The sequence below is a fragment of the Rhipicephalus sanguineus genome, chromosome 7 (assembly GCF_013339695.2).
Source record: "Rhipicephalus sanguineus isolate Rsan-2018 chromosome 7, BIME_Rsan_1.4, whole genome shotgun sequence".
In the NCBI taxonomy this organism is placed as follows: Eukaryota; Metazoa; Arthropoda; class Arachnida; order Ixodida; family Ixodidae; genus Rhipicephalus; species Rhipicephalus sanguineus.
This window is the reverse complement of record NC_051182.1, coordinates 6,441,827-6,460,504: the sequence shown is the minus strand read 5'-3', so window position 1 is coordinate 6,460,504 and position 18,678 is coordinate 6,441,827. Positions and strand designations below refer to the sequence as shown.

Below are 18,678 nucleotides of genomic sequence, written 5' to 3'. Positions count from 1 at the left end.
AAAAGATAGACACATCGCGCCCCCGTTTCATTATGAACCAACACCCACTCGCGCAACTTTTTATTGTACCAATATTCCTGCCTCGTCCCATTTATTTGGGACACTCACGCATTAATAAATCGCGAGCCAGTCCTCCACGTAAGTCCCATCTGCGCAGTGAAGACAGTCGCGGATACGAGGGACACCGGACGTAAGGTGGGTGCAGGCGGAGGCGTCTGAGGGGCGGCGCCTTGAGGCATGGTAGATGGCAGAGTACGGGATCGAAGCGCCAGGTGCATCGAATGAGGACCGAAGTTGTGACGGCACAGCAGTCTGCACCAATTTGTTAAGGTGCTTATTTGACGGCAGTCAGCGGCAATACGCAGTGGCGACAGTCAAGTCAAAAGCACGCACGCTGAGCGCGAGCGGCTTCTTTCAGGAACGGGCCGAAGAGGACGACCCACTAAAAGCCGCTGGAGAGCGCAACCCGTTATACAGTACCAAGGCTTCGCCACAGTCTTTGCAGTGTTGTACGACGCCTAAGTGACGTGGACTACGAGGTCATCACTGACAGCTCCTGGAGAACTCGCCAGCACTATTCAGAAGTCGTGCATATTGTGCGAAGCCATATTGTTCAGACTGGCGCGCACCATGCTTCCGCTACACCGCCTTCTTGGAGTAGTGCATCGGGACGAAGCTCTCTCCCGAGAGAGGCAAATGCCACATCTAGTATGCAGTGCGAAAACAACTAAGAGCCCGCGCGGTGAAAAAGGAAGACGATGTTCAGGCCTGATCTATTCAGCGTCTTGCCTAAAAAGTGGTCTCCCCTGTTTTCGACATCTGCTGTTCTGCATAAATGAATAGACGGGCACTTGTGCGTTTCCCCCCACGCGTGTCGATTTGCCGCGCTTTATCAGCGAAACAAAGTTCCCGACAACATTCGCTTATAAGAATAAATTTAAGCTCCGCCATAGCCATCGCTGTGCCAAGCAGCGAGAATTTTCATATATACCCAATCCCATGACGATTGATTATTGACTTGGCTTCGAGTACCTCGTGTAAACCGACTTTCCCTTACAGGCACGTGTTCTTGTAGCTAGTTTTCGACCAAAAACGTGAGCTTAGTGGTAAATTTCAGCAATGATTCCGACTTGACTGCTTCGCGAAACTTAGCATTTATCAAGGGGCGAGAACTTTCAATTAATAATATGCGTAGTACTTACATTACGAACGAAAAAAATTGGCCGCGTATCGCGCGTGCTTCGCTGCAAATGTCGTCTAAAGACGATAGAAGAGGCGCTGCGTGAGATATGGACGCCATCTGGCAATACGTCGGGAAACATGAGTGCTGTGTGGCGGGCTGGTAGTCCGGCGCAGCAGCAGGCGAAGACCGGCGGTGACCAACGCGACCGGCGGGGACGCCAGCCAGCCCGAACGCGTGGTTTGGCGCGAAGCGCTGAAGCAGAAGAAACGTCCGCACTCAACGAGTACTCTCACACACTCTTTTATTTACACGTCGCCTGGGTAAAACAGGAATGCCAGAGCGGCGCCCCATGGCATTCGTACAGTGCAATACAGAACCGAAACCGAAACACAACAATGAGCTCGTGCAGAGGGCACGGAGGAAGCCAAGTTTCAGCGCAGCTTAAGAAACTAGGGTCTTTAGAATTACGTATGTATGCATTTTCTATTAAAAAGAACACACGACCTAATACTACGTAGTGATGTTGCGCCTCAGATATGCATAATGTTTGCTTTTTGATCGAAAACGTACACAAGTATGAAACTAGTCAGCCGTTCAAGACGGCTGGCCTTGGGCAAGTGGTTCAACTTTGGCCCAGTGGCTGAATCGAGTGACGTGCCGACAAACAGACAGACAAAAAGACAGACCACAATTTCTCTGTTTAAGTATCCCAAGAAAGACTATCGTCTTTAAAAGTGCTTACGGTTCAAGCGAAAACCACCTAGCACCACTCTCTTGCAGAGATGAATGGCGGAGCTTGAATTTATTCTTATATTCGGATGCAACTTTAGAAGTATGTGGCATTTCTTCCTCAAAGGCGGATGCACAAAAGCTTACTCCAATGGACGCGCACTCTGGACTGACGTCATGAGCCGGACCACGACTTGGCAGAACATTGCCAAATGCATGAGCGGGACTATTTCTTTAGTGTCGGAGGCGATTGGCTGCGAGCTTCGGTCGTCTGGGCAGAGCCTCTTCGGACTCCTTAAGTTCTTAAGGCTATAGTGGCGTTGTCCGCAACGTTTACACATACGGAAGAAAAAGCAGCGTCCAAAATGATCAATTACGAATGCCGTGAAGAACATAAGGAACCGTGCTGCTTCAACTGTCGTCATATAAACTTCTTCCTGAATATTTTCAAAGCGCCAACAGTTTAAATATTTCAGCCTTCATTAACACCATTTGTATCGCCGCCTACTGAGTTTCTTCATAGGTACTGTTTATGTAGAGAGCGTGGTTGCTTAACGCAGCGTGGGTGGTGGTGCTGAGTGGTGGCAAGCTGGTGTCGGCCCTTGTCACCGGACCAGCCAACAACAATTCTGTGCGGTTCCTGGGTTCGGCGACTGGGGCGGACTGCCTTTCTACCCGTACACGACGCGGATCCAACGAAACCTGGCCAAGACCATGGCGGTCGTGGCGGCTGCCAAACGCATCGACTTCGTCCTATCGCTCGGGGATAACTTCTACTTCAAGGGCGTCCGTTCGGTCGACGACCGGCGTTTCAAGGCTAGTGCTGTGTTCACTACGGCGGGCCGGCTGTGACAGGCGGGCTTTTACTCTTTATTGATGTTAAACAACCACTTACCGCAGGGAACAATTACAAAGCTTACGGCGATTCGAGACCGTAGGCTTCCCTTATTGTCCGGAACAAACGGAGTTGAACCATGCCTTGTGCATAACTAAAGTGTAGCGCGTTACCATCTGATGTATAATCGATTTCGATTTTCGCGACCTAAAGGGCACGCTACTCCAGTGTTCCACTAGACGAGGGTCTCAAGCTCACCTCACCTAGCGGACAGCAGTACGAAATCTAGTCCCACGAGTGTAGGGACAGTGAAAACGGGAATGGGGGAGTCAGCTCAAGGTTAATCGCTGGTTTACCAATATATTTAGTGCGAGTGGCACTCTCAGGCCAATAAGTCCTGCATTAAGGTAGCTTTTTCTTCTTGTTACTTCTGTATCATGGTTCGTATCTGCGGTCGCTACATAACTTAAGCAGATGTACTCCTTTGCCACTCTAGCTACCTATTAGAAGCATGGTGATAAAACAGCGCTACGAGACGAGGACGGAAGGGCGCACACACGAGCGCTTACTCACAGCTGGTTTTTTATTAGCATCAGTGCGTCATATATATAGGAGGCACACAAAAATAAGATAAAATTTCAACAATCCGGTACAATGGTGTTCCGCTCGTTACAAACAGTCAATACCTAGCGACACATATCAAGAAACAATTTTCTTTTTCGGTCTGTGCGAGTGACGCCATGCTTACACAGGCGCCACCCTTACTATCTATGTGTGCCGCTTCAATGATCACTCTTGTCATCATGTCCGAACAACGGCTGGGCACATGCGTATCTTCAAAGCGTGGAACGCATGCACAATCTCGCCAATGTATTCCTAAATGACCGGAAACAGCTGAGTTAACGTTTTAATAGTGCTCCTTAAGTCTTTCGTTCAAGCATCTCCCAGTTTGCCCAATATACGCTCGCCTGCATGACAAGGGAATGGAATAAGCTGCACTGCGCGTGCATTCCACAACACATCGTCGGTGCCGCGTGGTACAAATGGCAACTGGCCCATTTCCCTCTTTATTTACCCGTCCACATAGACCTTGCAGTCGCCGGGGGCAGAAAACACCACCCGGACTCCTGCTCTAATACCAATCTTCTTGAGGTTATGTGAAATTCGATGCATGTAGGGTACGACCGCTACATTCTTTGGTTTCTCTGGACGCGTGATTTCACTGCTTGCTCCGACCTTGTAACGTCTTTGCAAACCCTCAGCCAACCAGCTTCCCCCAGTCTGTTAGCTTGTCAAATAAACTGTCTTCGACTCTGTGTTCACAGGATTTTTTTAGGGCGTCACCAAACACGAAGAAATGATTGCACGTTTCACCAGTTTAGAGTGCGCAGATTTAAATGGGAGCACGGGTTTCTTGCCCCTCGGCTCATACCCCAACAGGTGCTTCGGTCAGAGAAAAGCAGTCCTAAATCTAAAAAAACATGGCTGATCCCTCCCTCATAGGAATCGGTATAACACCAAAGTGAAGCGCGTCTTCACAGAAGTAGTGTTATTGTGTAGTGATATATGAGAGCTTGTACAATGTCTATTCGTGTTTGGCAGCTACAGCACCGTTTGACGTGGATGCACCCATGTTGACAGCATGTCTCTATCGCGACGACTAACGCCCATGATCATGATTAAACCATTGTGGTAGCTGACGGTGTGAACATATATTTGGACACAGCGAATCGTGAATCCCGCGTAAGGATGATATCTACAAGCTCATAATCAACACTGGTACCCGGTATACACTTATTCAAAGCGTCGTCAATTAAGGAGAGAAACGGCACGGTGTGCGCTTTCTAGTAATTGGTAGCCGACGCCTGTGCTCATGCATACACTAACACACACTGCGCTTCAGCAACACGGGAGGTAGAGGTTCGTAGCCTGAGCCGCAAACGTGTGCGTCCCGCTGGCCTCTGTCTCGCAGGCGCTGCTCTCGCTCCACCAAGGCACGACATTCGCCCGTCCAAATCGCGTCCTGTCTGCAACGCGTATTGCAGCAGTTTTGTTAGTCGGTGCTCTCGCAATTGAAACAGTCGGCGGCGGAGAAATCCCGTTGGTGCACGTGGAAGCTGCACTACTCCGATGAGCCGACGCAAGCTAACACGAAGCCAAAGGCAAATAACGTAACTGCGTCAAGGGTGCCTCGGCGACGCCAGCGCGGCCAGTCTACCTCTCTGGTATCGAGACGCTTTAACCATGACCTCCGATAACGCGTGCAATCTCGGAGTAAGCGCTAGTAAGTGTCGATCGTGAAGCATTACTTCTTTTCACATTTCACTGACGGCGGCACCGCCCCGCTCCGCCTGCCGCGAAAGAGAATGTGTGAAAGATATAAGGCGCGTTCGCGCCGTGTCTATAGCATCTCCCGAGTTAGCTTAGTCGGTAGGGCGTCGGGCGTGCCGTCGCGGCCGCAACGTCGTGGGTTCGGGGTATCTTTTTCTTGGTTTTTTTTCTTTCTCACCCGTTAGCGTCCATTTTATCAACGTCATATCCGTGACGGATGTACTTGGTGGACCCCGGCATAAAACACTTTCGTGTTAAAATCTAATGAAGCTCTCGACGGAAACTTCATGGGTCAATTCTAAAGGATGAAGGCACTCTGAAAACACCTTCTTGTGTTTGAAACAATGGTATGAAAATCTGCCGCGTTATTGCTTAAAACAACTAAATAGTCATCCACGAACCTGAACACCACGACTACATCCCTGTTCAGACGTTGGCTGAGAAGCCTGTCACGATTAGCCTATATAAATCACTTAAACGAGGAGCGATACAAGATCCGATGCGCACGCCGTTCTTTTGGGTTACAATGTTGTCATCCCATGTCGAAAAGAGGAGTTCAAATAAAAGCATAGCAGTTCTAAAAATCTACTACAGGATAGACCTGACTCGTTCTGAAAACGAACCGCTCCAATTTCATCAATGCTAGCACTGACGCAGCTCATCAGGTCGTTATGGGGTATTGAATAGTATAAATCCTTCATGTCTATCGAGAAGGCACTAAGCCTGTCCTCATGTCTGTTACTACTCTGGTAGTAGAGCAGGAGTCCAGGTGGTGTTGTCTGCCCCCGAGCGACTGCAAGGTCTATGTGGACGCGTAAATAAAGAGGGAAATGGGCCAGTTGCCCTTTGTACCACGCGGCACCGACGATGTTTTGTGGAATGCACGCGCAGTGCAGTTTATTCCATTCCCTTGTCATGCGGGCGAGTGTATATCGGGCAAACTGGGAGATGCTTAAGCGAAAGACCTAAGGAGCACTATTATAACGTTAACTCAGCTGTTTCCGATCACTTATTTATACATTTAGGCATACATTGCCGAGATTGTGCATGCGTTCCACGCTTTGAAGATACGCATGTGCCCAGCCGTTCTTCGGACATGATGACAAGACTGATCATTGAAGCGGCACACATAGATAGTAAGGGTGGCGCATGTGTAAGCATGGCGTCACTCGCACTGACCGAAAAAGAAAAATGTTTCTTGATATGTGTCGCTAGGTATTGACTGTTTGTAACGAGCGGAACGCCATTGTACCGGATTGTTGAAATTCTATCTTATTTTTTCGTGTGCCTCCTATATATGACGCGCTGATGCTAATAAAAATGACACCATCTCCCGCTAAAGGGGACCATGAGGCGATGCGAAGCAGTGTTGCGGCATGTAGAGCCCGCGTTTCAGCGGTGGAGTGGTGAGTGGGAAAGGGGAGAGGTGAAGTGGAGAGGGGGAGGGGGAAAGGAGAGGGGAGGGGAAAGGGAAATGGAGGAGGAAAGTGAAGGGGGAAGGGCAGGGGAGAGGGGGAGGGTAGAGAGAGGGGGAAGGGAGGGGGGAAAGAGGAGGAGAGTGGAGAGGGGAAGTGCGGAGGGTTTGCGCATGCGCAGTAAGGGTGGTCACGCCGCACAACACCACCACCGGATTGAACTCCACTATAAGATGCTTCACATCTAAAACCAGTTGTGAGTAAGCGCTTGTGTGTGCCCTCCCGTCCTCGTCTCTTAGCGCTGTTTCATCACCATGCTTCCAAACCAACTAGCCCACCGACAACACTACCTATTAGAAAGCGTTACTCTCACCCGAGACTATTGAACATCAACTTAGTTTCCTGCACATTAATTTTCAAACCTGTCATTCAGCTTTCCTGTTGAATTCAGTAATCATGCTTGCAATGCGTGTAGTCTGGAACGTGTTATGGAGGGGTTGCTTATATCCGGCATTTTTATATAGTGTAAATACAATCTATCATCCAATAGCTTGTGGGAATTCCTGCTTAGTCCTTTGGTTTCCTGATTCTGAGGTAGTCCTAGTCGTGTTATAGGTTACAATGGTAAACAGCTTGTAGGCAACAGATAGTGAGCTGATCGGCCTTTACTTCCTCAAGTCCTTGACATGCCGTTTATCATGGATTAAGATTATGTTAGCTTTCTTTCAAGATTATTGTAGGCTCACGGTTGCGAGACTTTTCGTATACATGGCGGCCCCCTGTTCTAGCAGAATATGTCCCCCGTCTTCCAACAGATCTGTTGTTACCTCACTGGTCCTCCCCTTCTTTCATTGTCGGGCATTCCTGTAGCTCAGGCCACATTAAGCCACTGCCTGGTCTAGGGTGGCTTCTTGCCCATCTTGGGATTGAAGTCACCCATGGCTTTTACCTTATTCATTGCTGGTTGCACGTCTTCATAGACGCTTTAAACTGAGCGGTCATCATGGCTGTACGCATGCGCCTGTGCCTGCAACCTTCAATGTGCACCTCCTATTTTATGTTTATTTACGATACCTTCCACCCTCGCATTATTGCTATTGTATTCCTCTCTGTTGCAAGGTGTATCCTTATTGATAACAAATACCACGTCTGGTTCTCTTCGGTCAACTAAGCCACGGTAGCATAGGGCATGCACGTTAGTTTCACGGTATGGGCTTCATCTGGCCTCCTAACCTCAGTGAGCCCTTGTAACTCCAGTTAACACCCTCTAGCCCCTCCAACACTACTGCTAAGCTCGCCTCACTAAATAACGTTCCAGCGTTAAACGCTGCCAGGTTCCCATTAGGATGGTGGCCTGTCCATTGCTCGAGATGTTTAGCCCCCGCTGCTGCGTCACAGGTCTGACCACCGCCATGCTCTCTTGCTGCGCATGCGCTTGGTACAGAGGGGCGGAGATTTTTGTTCAGGGTGAGCTAATCATTAGAGATATTTTTATACCTCTGAAACGCTATACCTACGGTGATTACCGCGGTACAGCGCCGTATGCTAATTTTGTGGTCGTTTACAGTTTCTCGCTGACATTGTCTGGTAAATTTAGAAACTTCCAATCTTTAACTCTCAGAAACAGTACTTGGAATGCCGCGATTGAAAGCCATTGCGCCTTCCTGTATGGCGGCGTCTTGTTCATTCTTTGCGCTATGACTTGTGATGAATGCCCAGCTGCCGCACTTATCGCCGTGTCTCGTCGCTGTGCAGAGGACATTCGAGGACGTGTACTCCGCGCCATCCCTTCAAGTTCCATGGCTCATAGTGGCTGGAAACCACGACCACGACGGCAACGTGTCGGCTCAGATCGAATACAGCAAAAGGTCAAAGCGCTGGTGAGTCTTGAGCCTCTGCTGCCGTGATGGCTCCTTCGTTGCAATGCCAAAGAACGCCCGCTGAATACCGAGGCAAGGCCATAATTACTGTTATGATGTAGGATCGGGGAACAGGCTTAGTTGTGGCGAATTTCAATGACAGACTCGGAGCACTTCCGGTAGCAGTTCTGCTCCATGCGGAGCAAGTCCGTTTATTAGCAGATTGAGAGTGCTTACTGTATGTTTCAATGGCACATGTGGAGCAGCTCCGCCACCAGATTTACTCCACGGAGCAGCTCACTCTACTCCGCCAAAAGCGGCGGATTCGATCGGTAGTCGGAAGCGCCCCGTGCGTGTGCAGAGCGTGGCGTACCAGGTCACCGACGCAACGCGCTGCCCGAGCACACCCCTTCTCTTCGCGCGCGCCCGTGAAGGCGAGTCGAGTGGTGCATCTCACCGTCAATACGCACTTACGCGAGGAATGGGGCGCTTCCGGAAGCAGATGTGCGCTCCCTGCCATTTGCTCTGGTGGAAGCCTGTGTTCTGCTGGCCGATTTCTTTGAGTGGCCCTCCGCCGAAGTGAAGTGCGCCGGCGTAGAGTTGGTCAGCCGCTTCGAATCGGCCATTGAAATTCCGTAATAGGTGCGCTAGAAACGCCTCCAAGGGCAACAAACAAGAGGACACCACTGGCAGGGCACACAAACGCATATTGGAACACAAAAAAAACGCCAGGTCTGTGCGGAAAGCGCAGCACAGTCACAGCGAAAGCTGGAAGAGCGGCATTTCTAGAGCCTGTTATAAAATTTCTGGGGGCTACTAATACAAGTAAACTAGCAACGTACCCACTACGTCACAATACCATTTTTTGTTGTGAAGTTGGGAAGCACCCACTACGCCATTATTCGTCGTTCTGCGGAGAAGCAAGGTACCATCTGTAAGGCATTATGTGCACGTTGTTAATTCGACGGCTGCTGACGATGAAGAATTAAGGCTGAGCCCCTTGTAATGGGTTGGAAGCTTTAAACAACCCACTAGTTACGTAATTCGCATTGCGTGACGCCCGGTCATTATTTCACTCTCCCACCACGCTATATAACATATGTTAACGTGAGGAAAAGAGAGGGGAAAATAACTTTCTTGGGACCCTGAGGAAATTCACCATTGGGGCCTCATGGGTTTCCTTAGAAACCAATAGAAGTGCACTTGAGAGGAACCCACTAGGCTATAAATCATTTTTTTTTAAGTAGCAAAGCACCACAGTACAATTTTTCGTCATTCTGCGGAGTACCGCGATACCCGCTAAACACCCGTAAAGCGTTATGTGCGCTCTGTTGATGCTGTGCCTGATGAAGATGAAGAGTCATGGCAAAGCCCTTTGTAATGGTTTGGAAGCTTTAAACGACCCACTCGTCGCGCAATTTGCATTGTGTGACGCCTGGTTGCAGAATTCGCGTTGTGTGACGGCTGGTTGTTATTTTACTCTTCTACCACGTACATTACATATGGTAATGTGGCTCCTTCCCGACATGAAGCCTGTATCGGGTCTTTTTGCAAAGCAGTTTCAAGCACTGCTTTTTCTTCGCTTGTGCAAACGGTTGCCGAACATTGTTGTATCTGCGAAATAGTTGCCTGGAAGCTTGCATGGATTTCCAAAGGAAGTACCTGTAGCTAGCAATTCTTGTCCGCTCGCTTTTCGCTCGATTATCTTTCCACTGTGACACGGAAAAAATTGTAGAGATTTGTGACGTTGTACTACCTGTACCGCTGTATAGAACCATGTACCCTTGGGTCGATGGAGAAACGTACTCAAAAGGGTCAAAAGAATGATCGTACCTGCAGGAATCAAAACACCCTTCTTTCAACTACATTTAGGTACACTTCCAGTCAAACCCCGCTCCGGCTGGACGAAAAGGACATGTTTCTGCCGTGGGAACCGATTGCTTAATATGCAAAAAAGTAGATACGATAGGCCATATGTCCCTCCACTGCTGGGACGCCCTTTTTATGGGACGTAGTGCAGCGTACCACCAAAACATATATATCCCCTTAGACCCCACTGACATTCGCTAACTATCTGTTGAGAGTGATGACGGGACGCCGTTTGATCTAATAATGTCCATTACACTCCACATCATATTGAAGTGCAGGATGGCAATACGGCACACTGATGTGGACGCCCGTTTGCGCGTCAATACTTCAAAGAAACCATGAACCGTTTTGTTGAAGAAGAAAAACTTCTTCAAGATGTTCCCATTTGGTTAGATCGTGTAGAGCTCCTTTTACAAATCAAGTTTTAGGGTGTCCTCATTATTACCAGTTTCGACTTTCCTTTTTTTCCTGTCGATATCTCTCCCTTTTTACGCAACCAGTGTTTGCATTGGAAATAGTGTTTCTTCTTGTGTTGTTTCTTACATGTCAAAAACAGACAACAACAAAAAAAGCGGCTGTGACTCTGAAGCAGAATACTGGGCTACCATGCGCAGGCTTGAACCCCGTTCCATCCTGGATATTTTTTTTCTTATTTCGTTGCTTTTTTTGTTATTTCGCGCGACAGCGGTGACGGACACCAGTGACGGCGGCGGCGGCGGACAACTACGGCGCTAAAAACGGCTCTTGTTGTGATGTCATAACAGCTTTTCCTGTAAAACGCACAAATGACAGTAATACAAAGTACAGCTGCATAGAATAGTAAGCAGGCTGGAAGTCGAACAGTGAAAAGTGTTTCAAAACTGCAATTCGGCCTAGTTGAAACAAATTCATCCTTCACCTACTCGCGAAAAACACACAGGGACAAGAAGAGACTTACGTGGACAGGCGCGGTCCTCGTAAGTCTTACGAGGATCGTAACGTAAGAGACTTACGAGGATCGCGCCTATCCTCGTAAGTCTCCTTTTGTCCCTGTGTGTTTTGCGCGAGTAAGTGAAGAATGAAAAGTGTTTATTGCTGAGGCGACTGTGATCTTATATACAGCAGAGACAGGACACAGAGGTCACGTGTACATTGCGATAGATTCTTGGCCTGAGAACCTCATGCTGGCGCAGCTCTGCTAAAAGAATAAACACCCTAACCTTCTCTACAGAGGAGTTCGAGCAATTGGAACCCTCACAGGTTTTGTCGGACGAAGCTGCCGTGGCGATGTTCCTCACACTCGTTGTACGCAACGCGGCAGGCGAGTTCTCTCTGTTTTTCCTGCGTCTAGTCTGCTGGGCGCCAGGAACAGGAGACGTGCCGTGGGCGATGTCCCCGGGCGTTCGTGCCCGACCAGGTACTTTTATTTTGACAGAAGTTGGCCTCCCTAACGCTTACGTCCGACTAGGCTAACGCGTCTTTCAGCTCCAGATCCTTGCTCCGCCTGATCGATCGACGTGGCCTGTTCTTTCGAATTTGGAGGACTGTAGGGGCCCGGGCTATCGTATGCTGTCGTATGACGTCATCGTATGCTGTCATCTCATGTCGTCGCTTGGCGTAACGCAAGCAAAACCATGTATAGCGTAGCCATGTATAACATAGGCACGTATATTCCGCGTGTTGAAAGTTAAGCTTTATCGTTTAGTTAAAATTCAGCACGCATGCAAGACGGTGAGGATCGGCGCAATGTTGCTCCCTCATGTGACGAGCAGTCATTGCTTGCTATCGCCAGCCGGTAGCAAAAGGGTACCGTTAACATCTTTGCCTATGTCTTCGACCCGTTGTCAGCGGCACATCAGGGAGGAGCTATGCGCCAGTGCCCGCTGTCGTGCATGCGTGATCATGCAAGCCGCAATTAAACTTTGCAGTGGGATACCTGAGGGCACAGACATGCTCGAAGAATTCTTCCCAGTGTAACTGTGTAGAAACACGACTGCCTCCAACTTTGCGAGCTTGCCGCACTCAATAAAAAGTACATTATTCAATCAAGGTTATTTGGGCGGCTGGCAGCGATATTATTGCCCCCTGGGTGAAAAACCTATCTGCAAAGGCAGTTTTCACGTAACTCCCAGTGCTGCATTTAAAAAAAACCGTTTGCTGCAGCTTATCCGTGCTCTGTTCGAGTATGTTGGATTCACCGGTCTAGAGTTCTGCCTCATGTCGCGGCAGATGCGGCGTGCCATCCTGTAACCATCACGTACCCCTTACCTCTGCTCCTGCTGACACCTTCTGACACTGTGGACATTCACAAAGAAAATCTTCGGCGCATGCGAGCTCTCATACCTCCGCGTGGTCATGACCTCTCGAGTGGACTTACTCGTCGAGAGGAGGTATCGCTCCGAAGAGTTCGCGCTGTGACGCCTTCAATCCGCGCTAAGTGGGGCTACACCGACACAACTTCAAGCTCCCCATTTTGTCCTCCGCCGGTGCGGGAAGCAGACCTGAACCACCTCTTATAGACATGCCCTGCGCTACAAGCGGCGCGTCGACGCCACCTGCGGCGTGCGGGACTTCAGCACACCAGGCCGCCGGACTTGCAGCGATGGATATACGGTCCGAACCAAGTCCTCCTGGACTTCATGGAGGAAACATAACTGCACCATCTTGTGTAATGTGTATTGATGCCGCAGTGCAAATTAACGCAATAAAAAGAGAAAAAAACCGTAAAGCTTCATTTTCAACGCCCTGTATAGTATATCAGTAATACGTTCTGGCGGGATAGTTGGTTCATTACTGTTAAACGTTCTTAAACTGCGCAAAATGTCCGGGACACAAGAAAGAAAACACAGAGAACACCACTAGCGCAGACGCGCTCTTCAATATATTGGCTATTCTTCGGACGTGGCCCGAGGACGGAACTAGATGACCAAATAATGCTTCCACTGGCAGACGGACACAGCGATCAGCATAGGCGTGCGCAGGGTCCCCCATTAGGGGGGGGCAAAGGTTCATCGCAGCGCCCCCCCACCCTACTAAGTCAATGTATGGGGCAGATTGTGCGCCCCCCCCCTCTTAGGACTAGAAGGGTCAATGTACGGGGAAGATTTTGTGCCCCGCCTCCTATGTGATTAGGGGGGCGGCCGCCCCCCCTGCCCCCCCCTGTGCGCACGCCTATGGCGATCAGGTTCGCACAAAAAATTGCTGCCTCTTGCTTTACTTGCGCACATATTCGCCTGGTGGGCCACCGATGGCGGCGCTGCGAACGGCGCTCGGATGACGCAAAGGCGGGAATTCGGTTTTTGTCGTCTGGTAGGCTGTGGCTAGAACAGCAGCATTTTCATTATAGTTCGCTCACGTCGCATGGCGTTCCTCGACTACAAGCCGTATTTTCTTGTAATGATAGTTCTTTAAATGGCTGCTAGCAATACAGGAGGTTAAGAAACGTTAACGTTTAACGTATTTCTATATACTGTAGTGAACCAGACACAGAGACAGCACCTGTTCTTGGGCCAGCTGTTCTTTATTCCGCCTCTTCTTCGTTTACCTCTTCTTCCCGCTGGCTGCCCACACGGTCGAACCCTAGTGTCGTTCTTCGTCATCACACTCGGCCATGACATCTGGCGCGGTGGGCTGACGGCAATGTATCTGGTGGGCGGCGCTGACTGTTCGGAGTGGCTGGGCTCGGCCACGCTGGAACTTCGTCTGGAAATATGTTAAATATAATTCCGGTGGCCGAAACTGGCTATCTCTCCGTGGTCGTTCCCAATGTCGTTGTAGACGCTGGGGCTTGGCTTGAACCTTTGCCGACGACGAATCTGGGGAGGACATTGACTGTGTCGTGGTGGTCTAGGACCTCGGCCACACTGCGACATTTCAGAGAAAGCTGTCTCATTCTCCTCTGATGGACGGAGTTGGCAATTTCGCGGTAGTCGACGTTCTCTGACATGGTGCGGCTTGGCGAGAAATTTTCTCGGCGACGGTTCCGGCGGGCGACTCTGACTGTATCGGCATGGTTGCAGGTTGATCCCGAAACGCTCACCCTTGTCCCTCCACATTCGGAGAACGGGGAAGGAAATGGTGGATACGGTAATGCAACCTGCTGCACCACGTTCGACGCAGCCGGGACGTCCTCGTCAGCAGCCGCTTCAGGAGACTTGTGCTGTGTGTGCAGGTCCTCGATGAGAATGATCTGAGACGTGTCAGAGAGCTTGGTGTCGTCTGCAGAAACGTCTCTTAGCAAGTTCGGAACGCTCTCACGTTCGGCCAATGAATGTCGCACGCAGAGTCGCTTCCGTCTGGTCAGAGAGGATGTTGGTGGAATCCGCGGACAAGTATGTCTCATCAGGTGGTGCAACGTCCAGAACGACCCGGGCCGGTGCCTCCAAATGCTCAGGCGATATCGAGCTTGGGGAAGCTTTTCCGATAGACAGGAATTGGAAATGCTTTCGGCCATTGGAAGGGATGTTATGGCATCAGATACCGAGGCAGAGTCACAGCGTGGCGTCAATCCGGCGTTTGTACCAGGCCAGGCTGCGTAGCTGTCTGCCGGTGAGCTGCAGTTCGCAGTTGCATTCTGGAGGTGGTGCCCCTCCTGATCTCCGTCCTCGGTGGAAGTCGAGTTGGACTCACTGGTGGCGCAGGGAACCCGGTCGAAAGCGGCAATCAGGGCTGCACTCCATCCTGCCCAGGACCGCTCCGCACCCTTCGTAGCTGTGCCACGCAGTGGCAGTCCCGAAGGTGCTCTACGGCCACGAACAATTTCTGCGGTTCCGTCCAAGCCTCGTACCGTCCAAACCACGCAATTGTCGGCATCGTTATGGAAGCCGTTGAACTCTGGTAGTTCGCAAGCTGCCGGTGGTGGTGGGACGGGAAGCAGAAATCCCGAGTGTGCCGACGCCAAGGGGCCCAGTTGGTGTGAGAGCTATGCGAGGACACAACTGAGCTCTCTGCGGTTCTCGGCTGAACTGGATTCAATGTCTGGTGTGGCAGCCGCAGCCAACAGAGCATTCATGGCGCAGAATGGTGGTACAGCGCCAGGACATAGCTCGGAGCTCCGCGCTATCAAGGCGTTAATCTCGAGGCGGAGTCGCGCGACAGTACGCCGCGGCGCTATCCGATGCGCTATCCAATGACCGCATGCGGAGCCAATGAAAATGTTTGACAAGTCGGAGGTGGTGGTTGTGCTCACTCTGGCGGGATCTTTGTGAGAGGGAGTTTGGACAGCATCCCTAAGCAGCTCAGGTGCCGATGGAGTCCTGAGCGAGAGGTTGTCGCTCGGGGAAGCGTGAAGAGCGTCCCCGGGCAACAGTAAGCCGCTCTGTCTTCGCGGCGCCGGGGTAAGCCTGCCTTTTGGCCACCGAGGAGGCCTGGACGCCCGTCTCGAATGGTGGCACAGGTGCTTCCGGCAGTAGTAAGGACACGGGCTGCATAATCGTGGGCGGTGCTTGGATGTAATGTCTGCAGCACCGATGATCCACGAGGACGCACTCACGGTTCAAATCCTGTCGGCTCCGCCATTGTAGTGAACCAGACACAGAGACAGCACCCGTTCTCGGGCCAGCTTTTCTATATTCTGCCTCTTCTTCATCTACGTCCCTCTCTTTCCGCTGGCTGCCCACGCGGTCGAACCCTAGTGTCGTTCTTTGTCATCACACTACACAGAGCCATCGCGGTCAGGATCAGGCCACCGAGTTCGTAGCCTCACTCACTGGGCTAGATGGCGTTGAAATAGCTTACGTGAAAGCGCGAACGTACCGCGAAGCGAGTTAAAGAGAGCTCGCTGCTTTGGCAGCGAAGCATGATCAATTTTACGACTTATTCCCAAAAGTTAGCGTTATGTAAACAGACTTTAACGAAAGTTTCACACTCTACTCTATTGTAGTCACGCACAAAAAACGTTTGCCGACATAATAAAATTGATAACTTCATCGACCAGCGGGTTATTGCGGACAACTAGTGTAGATTGGGCGAGTTGGATGCACATTAAAACTTCTTACACGTACTATGGGCTCCGTGAACGCAAGCAGTGGTGCGCGTGGTACAGTTGACACCCTTATCCTTAGAAATAGATACGCTCTTGCTTGCGGTTTGCCGCTCGTGAGCCAGATTCATGCTTTCGGTGGCACAGTGCTGCCAAATCGGTTGTGCGTGCATGTCAATGGTGATGACAGGACGGCGCGCGTTATATAGTTCCTAATGCTTGGGGAACGCGCTCCGCTGTCGTGTTTCATTTGTCACCGATAATAAAGCTTGGCAAACAGTAGGAAAAATCGGCGAATATGTCCAAGAAGGAGAAAGAGCGCTCTTTCCACCATTCTTTGGGCCCATTTGGCTGGTTATTGTTTTGTTTAACGAGCTGTAACAGGATTGAATATCTACGGTGTAAGCTTTGCTGATCAAACGCGAAAATCCACCGTCGGCGTCAACACGAGTGATGCAAGAAATCATTATACGATGACGTCACCTTATGACATCCTGATATCACAGACCGCAAATATTTGATGTCATAACGGCACGTCACATGATGACGTCATCACATTACATCGTCGGTTTGCATTGCCTCCGTGATCCGTGGGTCGACCACGGAGGCAATTCGAAACCAGGCGATGTGTAAAAAAAGCTTGCAATGCCTCCGATCCTGGAGGCAGCGCAAAATTAGGTTACGTCCAAAAAGCATTCGGAAGGAGGCGGGGAACATCGACTGACATCGATGAACAAAACGAAGATGGACTTCGCCTTCGAGTCATCTTAGGCAAACGCATAAGGGAGCCTGCGAGTCTTTTTAGTACAGTGGCCGCATCACGCCCCCCGGGAGTCGACCGTTGAGAGTGATTTACACTATTTGATTGCAAATACATATCTTACTGCGACTTTTGATGCAAAAGCTTTGCATTTGTCTACGTTAGTATGATTACACTAATTCTGTTCGGCATACTTTCAAGCGACGGGAACGAGCGAGCAAACGTTTACTTAACGTATGGGTTGAAATATGCTACAAAACAAACAAAAACTCCGCACAACCGACGAAATATTTCACATCGTCGTGCATCTCCTTCTGACACGGGCTCTCAACTATTTTATTTCTTGTTTAAACTTCAAGTACTTAAGACGCGCTTATATGGCAGCTGCTGAAAACTTGGATTTAATCAAAGGTTCTCGCCTGTAACGACCATTTCATTTATTCATCTACAATACATTGTTGCATTGTGATAGACTTCCTACCTAGCGCCTTTATGTGGCTTCAAAATATCCTAGGCACGGCCTCCTTTTTTTTTCGTTAATATCTGTCACCCAGTGTTCACATTCATCTTTAATTTTTGCCTCGACTAATTTCTGTACAACGGATTTTTCTCTAATATATTTCCCATATTTTCTTGACTTCGTCAGTGGCCGCTTCTCCTTTTTTGCCTTTCTATGCTCCCGCGATGCTTTGCGTCGCTTCTCAATCGCTTCCCGCATTTCCTTGTTCGACCAACTTTTTGGCTTCCTCTTTCCTATCTCTTTCGTCATTAGATGTAACAGCTCACAATACTCCCAGTCCTTTCCTGATATTTCGCCTACTTCTTCCTCGACTCTTGCGGCTATATGGCGGCAATACTTGATTGCTTGTCATTTATATACGAGCTGCCAGACTGATTCAATCCTCTTATTTTCAGCTTCGTATCCCATTTGTAATGTTATCCGTTTATGATCACTGCCCAAGCTTTTAATCCCTTCCTCGTCTATTCTCTCAGTTTGTGGTAATTCCTTCAGCCATGAGGCAATAATCAATACTTGATTGCTTGTTTCCGACTTCCCACGTGATCTTGCCGTCACATTTAGGCCCCGTGTTTGTCACCGACTATAGTACGTACTCAGCGTAAAAGTGTTGTTGTGATGCCTTATTAACGCGAAAGTGTTTTTTGCCGGGGTCCACCAAGACTTTCATGACGTATTTCCGTCACGTGTATACGTCAGCAAAACGAACGCCATCAGGTGGCAAATAAAAATCTATAAGGAAAGGTTCCGTTGAGAGGAACCAAACCCACCAGCTCTTGGTCCGCGAGAATGGATGGTGGGTGTTTAGCCCACTGAGCAACCGCCAAACACATAACGAAGGTTACATGAACGCTCCTTTTATCTTTCGCACTTTGCTCTCACAGCGCTCTTGAATAGATGGATGGATGCTATGAGCGTCCCCTTTATAAGGGCAGTGACATGTGTGCCACCAGGGTCGGAAAAAAAACAAACTTCGTTGCCTCCGCCATCAGTTTCTGCAACGCGCCGTTGCTACGACCATCCAATTCGGCACATTTCCAATAGAATTGTAATGCCGTCAGCGTTTTAACACACCGCGACATGGCGGCGTTAGCCCAAGCCTCGCTCATAGCATCATCCATATCGAAAAATAGCTCTCCGATGCTCGCCTGCCTATCGCACCGCGTCACCCGCTCGCCCTTTGAGAATTAACGGCCAGGCTAGAGGGAGGAGACGACGCTC

The 18,678-nt window shown here is 49.8% G+C and overlaps 1 protein-coding gene across 1 annotated transcript in view; it reads left to right on the top strand.

Annotated features, from left to right (window-relative positions):
- Positions 1-2,626: 2,626 nt before the first annotated feature.
- Positions 2,627-18,678, top strand: part of LOC119400566 (tartrate-resistant acid phosphatase type 5) — a 29,819-nt gene continuing 13,767 nt past the window's right edge. The window contains exons 1-2 of the mRNA XM_037667626.2: positions 2,627-2,728; positions 8,249-8,373. Of these exons, the coding sequence (XP_037523554.2) occupies positions 2,627-2,728; positions 8,249-8,373 (227 nt within the window). The remainder of the gene's footprint in view (positions 2,729-8,248; positions 8,374-18,678) is intronic.